Here is a 14435-nt window from a genome sequence, read left to right on the forward strand (position 1 = left end):
TTCAGGTCTCCATCCTGTTTAAAAAGCAAGGGCGAAGTCAGTTCAAGCTTGTGCCTGGCTAGTGTCTGCACACAGAAGTCTTTGCTACTGCTAAAGTTGGTGGTGGGGGGGGGGGGGGAGAGGGGATTCATCGGAGCTGGTGAAGAGGACAATCAGTGGGACACTGTGTTAACAGGTTACAAATTGTATAGCAATGATAGAGAGGATCAAATTGGAGGGAGGGTTGTGTTATATGTTAAAGAGGGAATTGAGTCAAATAAAATAAACATTCCACATGAAACAGCAGTGTGGAATCATTATGGATAGAAATTCCATGTGTGAAGGGAAGGCGTATTCTTCTGTACTGCCGTCCACCGGGACAGAATGAACAGACGGATGAAGAAATGTTTACAGAGATTAGGAAATTTGGGCAACACTAAAATAATGGGTGATTCCAGTATTAACAGGAAAAATGTTACATCAGGGAGTGCCAGGGAGATAACATTTCTAGATGTAATAAACGATTGCTTCTTGGAGCAACTGGTCCAGGATCCGACAAGAGGGGGAGCAATTTTGGATCTGGTCCTTCGTAGCATGCAGGGACTAGTGCGAGAGGTTGCAGTGTTGGCTCCCCTGGGAAACAGTGATCATAAAATGATCAAGTTTGACTTACTATCTGGGACGAACCCGCAAAAGAAATCTACTATAGCTGCATTTAATTTTCAAAAGGGCAACTATAATAAAATGAGAAAAATGGTTAAAAAGAAGCTAAAATGATCGGCTGCTAATGTTAGGACACTAAATCAGACATGGATGTTGTTCAAAAACACCATTTTGGAAGCCCAGACCAAATGCACTCCACAAATAGGAGGAACTATTTTTTCACTCAACGAAGAGTTAAGCTCTGGAACTCTTTGCTGGAGGATATAATAAGAGCAATTAGTGTTATCTGGGTTTTAAAAAGGTTTGAACAAGTTCCTGGAGGAAAAGTCCATAGTCTGCTATTGAGACAGACACGGGGAAGCAACTGCTTGCCCTGGGATTTGTATCATGGAATGTTGCCACGATTTGGCGTAGCCACAGGGAGCCTCGGGGCCCAAGCCCCCTCCATTCCTGTCTGAGGCCCCCCAAACAATGATGGCCAGCCAGGTGCTTGCATGTCCATGCACTGCACCCCCATCCCCGACTGTCCACAGATGCTCCTGTTGCAGGAATCTCCCCTTCTCCCTCCCCGTCACCTCCATAGCGGCACCACAGTGATTGAAGTGGGGCAAAGCTGCCTCGGAGCCTCAGTCTTCACTGGAGCATACCCTGCCCCACTCTCCTCTGATGTAACTTTGTTTCCGCCTGCCCTCGCGGAAACAGGAAATTACATCACAGGAGATTGAGGCGGGGTATGCTCCAGGGGAGGCCAAGGCTCCAAGGCAGCCCTGCTTCAATCGCTCCATACATGTGGCCACCGGCTGTGCCCCAGAAGAGGGAAGTTATATTTGAGGGGGTAGAATAGTCAGCTGTGTGTATGAAGAGTCTCGTGCCACATGGCTGCAGCTTATTTTGCTGCTGCTCATCTACAAAAGCAGTGGCAGGGATAGATGTGTGTGTGCGGGGGGCGGGGAGTGGGGACAGAGAGAGGCAGATACTGGACTGGGGAACCAGTACCAGTTTGTGTGCTGGTGGGAGGGAGGTCAGGATTTGCTGTGGCATCCCTGAAAGTGCATCAGGGTGCCATGGTGCACAGTTTGGGAATCACTGGTGTAAAGAGATGTCACATCCATAGTAACAAATAATGCTTATTCTGGTAAAGCCAATTGATCTAAACAACGCAGAAAATCTGCAGTGTCTTGTAAAAGTGATTTTACTTTAGTTGCTGCTGGTTTTAGGAAATGGTCCACAAATTGTGCCAACGGTTCTAAAACATAATTTCTTAAAACATCAACTTGACGTCCCGGAAGATTCACTGTGTCTTTGTGCAATTTCGGTAAAAAGTATATTCTAAGGATCGATGGACCCTCCTTCATTAGAAAGTTCGCCTCTTCTGATGTCAGCACAGATCTATTCAGTGTGGTCACTACTATCAATTTGATCTCTGGAGTTCATTAGTGAGATCACCGGGCAAAATATGATACACAGAAGAATCTGATAATTGTTTCAGACCCCCTATACAGTATTTCTCTCTGGACTATAAAGTCACTGTTTCACCTTCATCCACCCATAGAATAAGCAGACCCCTTTTATTCTGTAATTCAGCTGAAATGACAAATTCTGATGAACATGTGTACGATTGTACTCTTTCACCAATCTCTCTAAATCCTTCAATACTCTACTTTGAAAAGCGATCCCCACTGGATCCAGATTATCACTAGACATCCACCGAGATTTAGTTTTCATCACTGAAATATCCATTGTCAGAGGGTTATGCACAAAAAATTGTTTCAGATGTAACTTACGGAAAAATTTAAACAATAACATCCTCATGGTGTCATGAGGAATCATAATGAGTTGTTGGAACTAAATTTAAAGTGATGCACTTAGGGAGTAGAAGTCCACGGGAGACGTATGTGTTAGGCAGTGAGAGTCTGATATGTACAGACGGGGAGAGGGATCTTGGGGTGATAGTATCTGAGGATCTGAAGGCGATGAAACAGTGTGACAAGGCGGTGGCCGTAGCCAGAAGGTTGCTAGTCTGTATAGAGAGAGGTGTGACCAGCAGAAGAAAGGAGGTGTTCATGCCCCTATATAAGTCGTTGGTGAGGCCCCACCTGGAGTATTGTGTTCAGTTTTGGAGGCCGTATCTTGCTGTAAAAAAAATTGAAGCGGTGCAAAGAAAAGCTACGAGAATGGTATGGGATTTGCGTTACAAGACGTATGAGGAGAGACTTGCTGACCTGAACATGTATACCCTGGAGGAAAGAAGAAACGGCTGAGGGGAGACATGATAGAGGTATATAAAATAATGAGTAGAGTGGAACAGGTGGATGTGAAGCGTCTGTTCACGCTTTCCAAAAATACTAGGACTGAGGGGCATGCGATGAAACTACAGTGTAGTACTTTTAAAACAAATAGGAGAAAATGTTTCTTCACCTAATGCGTAATTAAACTCTTGGCAGAGTTTTAAAAGGGTTTGGAAGGTTTCCTAAAGGCCAAATCCATAGACCGCTACTAAATGGACTTGGAAAAATCCACAATTTCGGGAATAACATGTATAGAATGTTTGTACGTTTGGGAAGCTGCCAGGTGCCTTTGACCTGGATTGGCCGTTGTCGGGGACAGGATGCTGGGCTTGATGGGCCTTTGGTCTTTTCCCAGTATGGCATTACTTATGTACTTATATGATACAGACGTTCAAATATTTGAAAGGTATTAATCCGCAAACGAACCTTTTCCGTAGATGGGAAGGCGGTAGACCTAGAGGACATGAAATGTGATTGAAGGCGGGCAGACTCAAGAAAAATGTCAGGAAGTATTTCACGGAGAGAGTGGTCGATACTTGGAATACCCTCCCACGGGAGGTGGTAGAGATGAAAACGGTAATGGAATTCAAAAATGCGTGGGATAAACATAAAGGAATCCTGTTCAGAAGGAATGGATCCTCAGAAGCTTAGCAGAGATTGGGTGGCAGAGCCGGTGGTGGGAGGCGCGGCTAGTGCTGGACAGACTTCTAAGGTCTGTGCCCTGAAAATGGCAGATACAAATCAAGGTCAGGTATACACATAAAGTAGCACATATGAGTTTATCTTGTTGGGCAGACTGGATGGACCGTACAGGTCTTTCTCTGCTGTCATCTACTATGTTACTATGTTAATCCTAGCTCTAATATTCGATTCTGCGATTTCCTAAAATTGTAATTTGAAACATTTATAATCACCAATCCTGTCCTGTTGTGCTCGTGTCTGGTATCCATGAAAGCCTTGGGCCATCTGATTCTCCTGGGTATTCTGTTCCTGAAACCCCACATATCGATTTGTACGATTTTGATTGAATGGTCTGTTGTTTAAAAAAAAAAAAAAAACCTTTTTAGGGGCAGCCATCTAAGGTTGAGTCTCTTCCCCACTAGAGTCACCTTCGCTCTAAGGTCCACTAAAAAAAGATTGTGCTGTCATTCACAGGAATTTATCCTTCTGCATCGAAAAATACACTCAATTGTTAGAGTAATCCATCTCGTCTAAATTTTTTAAATTTCACTTGTCTAATCGATTCTTTGAATGACTGTAATTTTCAGCATATAAAACTTAGCATACTCGTCAGCCGCTGTATGTTGGTGCAACCCGCTTGTGATCTCTTCCACCTTCTTCAATTCTTGTTCCACCGTAGAAGTTGTCTCGTCAACATAAGATGATGACTGCATTTAAGAATCGCTTTCCATTTAGTAATGAACTCAGTCTTTAAACACACTTTAATTGGTGATTCAAATGAGTTATTAAATGAAAAGCTAAGTGGCCTATATTGAAAATCGCTTGAAAATGTTTTCAAGTTTCTAAATAATATAAAGTTCAGTAAATATTTGTATAAAAAACAGGACCGAAGATGAAGGCAGGGCATATGTTAAACTAGTGAGAAAGTGCTTGAATTTTGTGCTATTTTTCTGAAGGTCCTAAAAAAATATATTTAGACTGTGCTTTGATTATGTTTTAAATTATTTAAGCAGCAGTAAAGTGGTTTAAATTGATATGCTGGTTTGTCCAATATCAATAGCATCTCCTCGCCATGGGTTTGTTTCCTATCAGACGCAGGGCTTATCGAATGTTAAAGAGGACATGTTTATGATAGATTCAGATTAGATTGCCGCTCTTGATTTGGAAGGCCAAACTCAAGCTCTGAATGGTGCTCTTTCATTAGAACTGGATAATACTACACCGCTTAAAACTTTAGAGTATCATTGTAAGAAATGGGAATTAAGGTATATAGCACAACTCAGGCTCATGAGGATGCAACTCAGACATAAGGAAACGAAACGGAGGAAGTTATACTCCTCAGAACACTTTCTTACATATAAATAATATTTAAGGGGATTATAAGGAGGCTGTTAGGAGCTGTCAAGAAACAACACTATTCTAAACTTATCTTGCAAGCCCCCATCTCAGCAACGTTGTATAGGATTTTCTGTATTCTTACTGGGGTGGGGGGACACACATTATAGACTTCCTTCTGACCTGCTTACAGCTGATGCATTTGCCGTTCAGTTTCAAACTAATGTATTGGAACTTAGAGATGCTTTATCAACCACAACTGTGGGAACCACTGAACTCTCTGGTATTTAGATTGTAAGCTCTTTGAGCAGGGACTGTGTTTACGTGTATGGTGTACAGCGCTGCGTATGCCTTGTAGTGCTATAGAAGTGTTAAGTAGTAAATAGCATTGCCTTAATACCAATCTCCTAGCCTTAGCCCAGTGGTTCCCAAACCTGATCCTGGAGGCACCCCAGCCAGTCAGGTTTTCAGGATATCCACAATGAATATTCATGACAGATCTGCAAGCAGTGGAGGCACTGCATGCATATCTCTCTCATGAATATTCATTGTAGATATCCTAAAAACCTGACTGGCTGGGGTGCCTCTAGGACCAGGTTTGGGAACCACTGCCTTAGTCTCTAATTTGCAGGCCTCCACCCCTATGTTTTCTGTTTTTGAGCTTCCTAACACCTTGCGTTTTCTCTGTGATTAGCCGTTAAGCCCGTTAAAACGGGCGAGATTTGTGTTTTGCAAAATGTAATAATGCAGCAAACCTCCTCTCTCCCCTGCCCTCCCCTCCCCTGATCCATGTCCAGCAACCCTGCTCTCTCCCCTGCCCTGCTCTCACCCCATGTCTAGCAACCATGGTCCCTCCCCCCTCTGTGCCTGCTCTCTCCCCTGCCCTCCCCCCCCTCCCATGTCCAGCAGCTGTCCTGTATCCCCTGGCCTCCTCTCCCCGTCCAGCAACCATCCTCTATAAGACATGTAGTCAACCCAAAGATGCCCATTACCACAAAAAGTACCCGGTAGGTCCCTCCCCAACCCCTTCCACCATCCCTCAATTCCCCTTTCAGAACCCTAGAAAACCCCATCAAAGGGGCCTGGTCACTTAACAACCCCCTCCACACTCCTCTCGCCAGTGAATGCCACATCGAATATATATGTCCTGCTATCATTGTTAATCCACAGCCCGCTTGGGCCTTGCAACAGTACAGAAAAGATGGTCCCCCCTCTACTTCAGCTATACTCCATCATCCGCCTAACCCTAAAGAAGGAGAAAGTTGAAGGGTAAACCCTGTGAACCCAATGTATCAGATCAGTAACCATTCATAGGGAAGGAGAATCCTGGGCTCAGATCAAATTACACTCATTGACCTTGTGTGTTGCTTGTTCTATGATGTCACGAACAAAAAAGATTGAAAACAAAAAAAACATGCCACAACAATTACCACAATACTAAAGCCAGATAACAGAAAACATTATGGACTGCACCCTGCTGCTATAATTTCTGCTTCCTGGCTCAGACCCTACTGGGTATCAGGACCCAAACCACAGAGGAATTTTAGTTGCAAACAAGTGAAGCGATAAAGGGAGCATGACCTGAAGATAGTTTGGTGGGTACCAGCAGGCTACAATTTGAGAGAAAAAAAAGACTGTAGCTAGGCCTGGTCCGGCCGGCAGGCTTTGTTGATCTAGCCATATTCAATAGAATTGAGACTGTGTAGAATCAATGACAAACCTTAAAACTGTGGCCCCAGCGGCTATGCACTGAGATGTATAAGACCATCTGATAGGATTAGTGGCAGGTTGGGAGTGGCAAGTTATCACCCAGAAAGGCTAAATGGAGCTTGGAGACATGTAGTAAAAAAAAAGTCTTTCTATCACCTGTGGCAATTACGTTCTATCAGAAATTCTATTGATAAAGACTCTGTACGTATCTTAGCCTACGCCTACATTACAATGCATTTTGATTACTGTAATGGAGTGGAGGAGTAGCCTAGTGGTTAGTGCAGCGGACTTTGATCCTGGGGAACTGAGTTCGATTCCCACTGCAGCTCCTTGTGACTCTGGGCAAGTCACTTAACCCTCCGTTGCCCCTGGTACAAAATAAGTACCTGAATATATGTAAACCGCTTTGAATGTAGTTGCAAAAACCTCAGAAAGGTGGTATATCAAGTCCCATTTCCCTTTCCCCCTTTCTCTTATGACATCACAATATCTGAGCCAAGTATCGGGCAATCAAGCCATTGTGACATCACTGATGAGGTTGGCTCTTATTGGTGGAATAAGTGGAGGCGTAGCCTAGTGGTTAGTGCAGTGGACTTTGATTCTGGGGAACTGAGTTCGATTCCCACTGCATGTAGTTGCAAAAACCTCAGAAAGGTGGTATATCAAGTCCCATTTCCCTTCCCTAATATTATTTATGCAGGCATTACTAAGTCTAACTTAAAACGTTTACAAACAATTCAGAACACGGCCGTACACACTGTCACGTCTCAAAGTATGATAGGGCACGCCTCTTTTACATCATCTTCACTGGATCCTGATAGACTTTAGAGTAAAATTTAAGGATCTCATTTAGACATATAAAGCGCTTCATTTAGCTACTCCATCTTACCTTGCAAACTTAACTATTCCATACACAGTGACACGAACGCTGCTCCACTCACTCACAGACAACAGACTAGTGATCCCTCCACCTTCAAGGGCTAGATGGGAAGCCACCCGTGCTTCAGCCTTTTTCTTTGTCCCCAGCACTGTGGAATTCCCTTCCACAATCAAGTAAGAGTAGAAGAATCGTATCCTCTTTTCTGTAAGCTCTAAAAACGTACTTTTACCAAACTGCTTTTGAAATATAATATTAAGCTGAGTAAGACCACACATGTATGAATAATGCCTTACACTATACAAGGATGTAATGATTGGCTATGTTATTATCTTCAGTATGAAAATGTCTGTGGATCTCCTAGCTTAAACTACATTGTATGTTATTGTACATTTTTGACGTGTAAACCGTTCTGGCTTGCTATGCAATAAGTGAGGTATAATAAACAAATTCACATGAATCTTGCACCTTGCCCCAGTATTGGTAAGGATTTTAAGTACTGCAAAGCTTTGAAGCCAACTATGGAAAGAGAGGGGTACGAGGTATTAAATGCACAGAGGAGGACAAAATAAATATGGCACTGGTTGAGGAGAAACTTTGTTGGTGATCACACTCCGGCTAGTAGCTAGTTTGTGGAAAGGAATAACTGGACAGAACGAATTATCAACTGATCTTTGTCTGCTGTCAACGTTCATGCAGAAGGAATTAACTAGGTTCTTTCCTCTGCTTAATTGCTCCACCTGCTCTTATCCGCCGTCCTTCCCCCATTCTGCCTTTATAACATTGAGTAATTATAGATAGACTGTCAAACATAAAAGCAATAGTTTGGTTTTAGAAAACAAATGGAAAAGGGTTGGGTGGTTGGCATGTCAGTTTACTTGGATACAAAAAATTAAGATCAACAAAAAATGGAAGGCAAAACTTTCTTCTTGATTTCTAACTGGCTTCTAAGAGCTCTGCGATCTGTCCATCAAGCAAGTACTCAATCTATGGGTAAGCAAACAACACTAACCTTGGGTGCATTGTGTCCCACAGGAACATGAGGACCTCTACGGGATTTCATGGCAAAGCGCATGATCTGTCTCTTCACAAAGATAAACAGTAGAACAAAGACCTGAACAATGAAATTAAGAAATCATAAGAAACTACAAACCAGTATCAATGTATTGTGGGACAGAAATGTATTTATTTATTGCATTTGTATCCCACATTATCCCACCTATTTGCAGGCTCAATGTGGCTTACATAGTTTTGTTAGCAAAGTCATTGCAGGGTGACAGATACCTAACCTTGGCACAATATTAAATGTAAGGGTAGAAGGAAGAAGAGAAGGGGTGATTAGGTAGTTATAGTAGGTAAGTAAGTTATCGTGGCTGAGTGGTTGCCGAAGTCAAGCAGGCAAAGGAAAGACAGACTGGGCTAGGCCCACAACTAGGGTGTATGGAGAGGAGCAGATGGGGTAAGATCATGCCCAGGACTGGAAAGCAAGGAAAGGCTGCCACAAATAATAAGGGGGTGGGGGAAGAGAGGGGTGAAACCAATTTTAGGATTAGGGTGCAGGAGAGGGGTTAGAAGGGTAAAACCAAGTCCAGGATAGGGGAAGGGGAAAGATTAGACCTGGCCTGGGATAGAAGTGTAAAAGAAGGGAGAAGTGGGGAAGGCTGGTTCTAAATTTAGAGAGGAGGAAGGTTGGAACAGTCCTGGTACAGAGGTGTAAGGGAAATAAGGAGAAAGGTGTCCAGTCCTTGGATAGAGGTGTATAAGAAGGGGAGTAGAAAGATTAGATCAGTTCTGGGACAGAGGTGTAAGGGAAGGGGGAAGATCTGGTGAAGGGTTAGTCTGGTCTTGGGATAGAAGAGTACAGAAGGGGGAAGGTTAGTTTGGTTCTGGGATGTGTAAATGAAGGGGGGGAAGGCTGGGATTGGGGGGAGGGATAGGCTAGTCCTGGGAATAGAGGTGTTCAGGAAGGGTTGGTCTTGTTTTGGGATAGCAGTGTACAGGAAGGGGGGGGGAAGGTTAAGGTTGGGGATGGGATTAGTGAGGAGGAAGGGTTGGTCTTGTTCTGGGATAGCAGTGTACAGGAAGTGGGGAGAAGGTTAAGGTTGAGGATGGGATTAGTGAGGAGGAAGGGATGGTCTTGTTCAGATTAGGGATGAGGAAGGGTTGGCCTGGTTCTGAGACAGAAGTATAGAGGGACGATGGTTATTCTGGTCCTGGGATAGAGGTATAGAGGGAAGGTTGGGATTAGGGTGGAGGAAGGGTTGGAGGGAAGGTTGGGACTAGGGTGGAGGAAGGGTTGGTCTGGTCCTGGGATAGAGATAAGGAAGGTTGGGATTAGGGTGGAGGAAGGGTTGGTCTGGTCCCAGTATGGAGGGGGGGGGGGGGTTCGTCTGGTCCTGGGATAGCGATATAAGAAGGCTGAGGAAGGGATTAGGGATGAGGAAGGGTTGGTCTTGTCCCAGGAAGGGGGGGGGGGGGGGGGGGTTGGTCTGGTCTGGTCCTGGGATTGAGGTAGACAGGGAAGGCTGGGATTAGGGTGAAGGATGGGCTGGGCTGGTCCTAGGATGTAGGGGGGTTGGTACTGGGATAGTGATATAAGAAGGTTGAGGTTGGGATTAGGGATGAGGAAGGGTTGGTCTGGACCCAGGAAGGGGGTGTGGAGGGGGAGGGGGAGGGGGTTGGTCTGGTCCTGGGATAGGGAAGGTTGGGATTAGGGTGGAGGAGGGGTTGTTCTGGACCCAGTAGGGGGTGTGGAGGGGGAGGGGGTTGGTCTGGTGTTGGAAGAGTTAGATCAGGCACTTACCAGGCTCCCGTAGGCCATGATCAGCACCACGTTCACTCCCGAGAGCCAGTTGCTATTGGACGACGCCATTACTGCGGCGCCGGACGGACGGAGTGTGGTGGGCGGGGCCAGCGCCAGGAGGCGGGAGGGAGGCTGGTGCGTGCGTGCGTGCGTGGGTGGGTCAGGTGACGGGGCCGCGTCGAAGCCGCTGCGTACGAGCGCCAGGCGCCTGCATGTCACGTGCCGGGGGTGCGTGCGGGGGTGTCAGTGTGGAAGCGCTTCAGGTACGGTTGGGACTGAGCCTCGGCTCATTGTCTTCCGCTCGGCCGCTCTTTCCGTCCCGCTGGCGCTCGGGGCCCCGGTGCAGGAGGCGCTGTGGAGGCGATGAGACGGCGGGTGGCTGCGCTGCTTCTTCGCTGCTTTTGCTGGAGGCTGCGGGGCTCCTGGGTGGTGGTGGTGGGAGTTGCGGCCTAGTAGGCCCGGTGAAGCCTTGGGGAAGGGTAGGCAGCGTTTCCGTGTCAGGACGAGGGATGGTGGGGTGGCGTCTTCTTCCGGCTGGGGTTTAACCCCTGACTTACTGCAGGATTGGCGGGTAGACGGACGGATCGGTGGCTCGGAGAGGAAGTAAAAGAGCCGGAACCGGGTGATTGTGGCACATGGACGTTTCCCCAGCCCGGCTTTGGCTCTGGGAGGGGTCGTTTTGAAAAGTTACCGCCCCTCCCCCAAAATCCGCAGAACAGGTTAATTGTTCCTTTCCTCTGATAACTCTGGACTGCAGGGAAAGGCTCTCAAACTCTTCACCTCCAAAGCTGCTGAACTGGAACAAGGGCTCAGGCATAGTTTTACTAACATAAGAATACTGGGTTAGACCAATGGTCCAGTATCCTGTTTCCAACTTCCTCTACTCTCCAATCCCCACAGTATGCAAAAAAAAAATTCAGGGAATATTACAAAATAATTAACGTTAAACATAATTTTCCATTTCCCTTGGGTGATCTTTTATGTTAACTTTGCAAATGATATATACTAATTGGCAAAGTTGCATCTTCTATCTTGTTCTGGTGGAATACTGTTTGTCCAACATATCAATTTCAAATTTATCTCCATTACTGTTCATCTATTTGACTCGCTATGTTTTCTGTCAGTCATAATTCAGACTGCTCTCTGTTCAGAAGTTGTTTTCTTGTTATAAGACACGTGTACACAACTATTAATAAAATATTCTTTAAAAAAATAGGTCTTGGGACTAACTATACCCAAAACTATGGAATTGTTTGCTTAATACATAATCTCTAGGGTCAAGATCGTGGACAGTAAATTAGTACTGGTGGCAGTCTGGAAACAACAGAAATCCTTGCGTGGATCCAGTTATTTGCAAAGTTGGACTAGATATACTTGATTTAAATTCACTGCGTTACATAGAAACATCATCAAAATTGTCGCTTTTTGTAAAACCTGAACCTGTTATGTTCACTGGAGAGGTCTTTCATTACAATAGTTTTGTCGTTATGCCTCTATTAGGGAAGGGAAATGGGACTTGATATACCGCCTTTCTGTGGTTTTTGCATCTACATTCAAAGTGGTTTACATAGTATATACAGGAGAGTTAAGTGACTCGCCAAGAGTCACAGGGAGTTGCAGTAGGAATCAAATCCAATTCCCCAGGATCGGTTCTTCCGCACTAACCACTAGGCGGCTCCTCCACTATTACAGATGGAGTGGTCTCTTCTGGTCAGACTGGGGGCATCTGAAGCCCATATATCTGAGTTGCATGTGGACATTGGGAGGGGGATGGATGGGGGAAGCTACAGAAGCTGTGGCAGTATTGATGGCTTCATGTAACAGTGGACATATGTTGTCATGAATTACAGTTTTTGAATAACCCTTTTTTAACTAAATTTTAAAAAAGTCCATGTGGAGCTGAAATAAAGCTTTAGGAATTCCTCTCTGAATATTTGTGAAAGATTCTGTGTTCTGGCTGTTTCTTGGCTTCATGGGGCATCTATGCTGGGGTTAAACATGAATATGTGGGTCCTGGCTACAGAGAATTTTCTCTTATGCCTCAAGAAGTAGAACTTATTTTGTTTTAGAAAACATTAATTATAATAACTTTTATTGTGAAATATGGCCATGCAACAAAGTAAAATATCTTAGCTTTTAGTCACAGCTTTTACAACTTTTTTTAATTTAAATGTTTTTATTGGAAACAACAAAATTGAAATCCTACAAAGTAAACAATAAACTCTGTTTCTATAACCATATAATGGCATGGTGATCTAATTTTGTCATCAAGCTACCAACTCCTCAAACCATAAAATGTTGGAAACGACAGTAACAGAAATTTTGGACTACGCACATGATTCCTTCATGGTGATCCCTGCCGCCAGAATCATCAAAAATTATAATCCAGTGACCCACCTCTCCCCTACAACTTCAATCATTTATAGACATTGTAGCACAAGTACTGCTTAAGGGTTTTTCTTTACACCAGTATTTAGAATGACATAATTTATACGCTGTCATTGGTTTTACAAGCGTGGGTTTTAATTCACATGTACCCTAAGAAATTGCAGTAGTAGGTGATGGGTTTTTGTTTTTTCTTTAAATGTAGTTAGAAACTAATTGGTTTCCAAGAATTTGTCATTGTTGCAGTAAGAACTGTATGATAAAACTGTTAGGCTGGGTTTTTTTTCCACCCCCCCCCCTCCTATTCTTCCAAATGGTGCAGAGACTCTTGTCATTTAACATGTTACAGAATGAGCAAGGCAAAAGTTCAAACTCTTTATGGCCTAGTCTTATGATTGGTGTAGCATAACAAACGGGCCTGCATTTGCTAAAGCAATAATGCAGATGTTCATCTTGAAATGTAGGATTATTCAAGTATTAGAAGTATGTATTAAAATTAATTGTTTAGTAAATTTATCATTTATTTCTCTGAGTCCTTTGAGGCACAGTTTTGACGTTTATTGTAAGTGCTTTTATGAACCATGGATAAACCTTCTCATATATCATGAAGTGACAAACTACAGAGAGCAAGGAAGCTGAGACTAAAGTGTGTATTAGTGAAGAGGAAAGTTCCTTTCTTACTGGCTTTTAGACCATGATTTTATTTATTTTAAAATTTATATCTTGCTTTTAACAAGGCAGGTTACAAGTGCACATTCATAAATAGTATACACAAAATAAATCTAGAATCATAATGCCTCAAAAACCCTATCTGTCCAGCAAGGTAAATGCAACTCAGTAAAAATACATAAAACTCTATAAAAGTCTTTAAAGCAGTGGTTTTTGATAATTTTACAAATTGTACGCTCCCACAACAGTGTAAATACCTAGGAAGCTCATTCCAAAGAACACGAGAGCCATAGAAAATGCACAGTTCCGTGTTTCTACATAATGACATGCTGTGGCAGGTGAACCACACAAATACTTTGCAGATTCAGAATGCAGTGTACATCTTGGCATGTTCAGTATCTCAGTAGTTCTGCATGTAAATGGTTAAAAACCAACATAAGAATCTTAAACTGCACCCTTAATGTGACTAGCAGCCAATGTAAACTTTTCAATAGTAGTGATTAGGCGGGCAACTGGGGAAGCTTGCTTTCACTACAAGTGTCATGGTTTTTAACCTTATTGTCGTAATGGGATTTAGTGATTCCTGCTTGACTCTTGCTAGTAAAAACAATACCATTTCATATTTTGTCTGGTGTTACTGACCCAGAGGGCTAAAGCTGTGTGACTAGACTTTCTTGAGACTGTTTATGATGGTGGAGATCTCATTTACTGGTTGGTCTCGGTGTCTTGTTTCTGAAGAATACTTGTTAGAAGTTTGTGGAGGACTCTTAGCAGGTATAATTGATATTGGGTACTAACAGGCTGCAAATGGGATGGAGCCTTAGATTCATTTTAAATTCAACACCTTGGTGTTCACTGTGTCTACTTTTTGTAAACAAGCCAGCCAGGTCATGCATGCGGGTTGCAGGCCGGCTGCATGGAACTCTTAGTGCCATTTCTTCTGTTTGGTTTAGACTTTTGCTAATTTGATAAACATTTCCTTGACAGGAGCTGCTCAAAACAGGTGGTAGACCAGGATACTTTGGGCTGTTTGTCTTGCTCAGCA

The 14435-nt window shown here is 43.8% G+C and overlaps 2 protein-coding genes across 13 annotated transcripts in view; one reads left to right on the forward strand and one right to left on the reverse strand.

Annotated features, from left to right (window-relative positions):
• Positions 1-10442, reverse strand: part of C14H1orf43 (chromosome 14 C1orf43 homolog) — a 15531-nt gene extending 5089 nt beyond the window's left edge. The window contains exons 1-2 of the mRNA XM_030188182.1: positions 10337-10442; positions 8546-8647 (exon numbers count right to left, since the gene is read on the reverse strand). Coding sequence (XP_030044042.1) covers positions 8546-8647; positions 10337-10405 — 171 coding nt within the window. The 5' untranslated portion in view covers positions 10406-10442. The remainder of the gene's footprint in view (positions 1-8545; positions 8648-10336) is intronic.
• An 89-nt stretch (positions 10443-10531) lies between these two features.
• Positions 10532-14435, forward strand: part of UBAP2L (ubiquitin associated protein 2 like) — a 127936-nt gene continuing 124032 nt past the window's right edge. For all 12 annotated transcript variants that reach the window (XM_030188166.1, XM_030188167.1, XM_030188168.1 and 9 more), the window contains exon 1: positions 10532-10599. The gene's annotated coding sequence lies outside the window, so the exon portion shown is untranslated. The remainder of the gene's footprint in view (positions 10600-14435) is intronic.

This window comes from Microcaecilia unicolor, chromosome 14, assembly GCF_901765095.1.
Source record: "Microcaecilia unicolor chromosome 14, aMicUni1.1, whole genome shotgun sequence".
Classification (NCBI taxonomy): domain Eukaryota; kingdom Metazoa; phylum Chordata; class Amphibia; order Gymnophiona; family Siphonopidae; genus Microcaecilia; species Microcaecilia unicolor.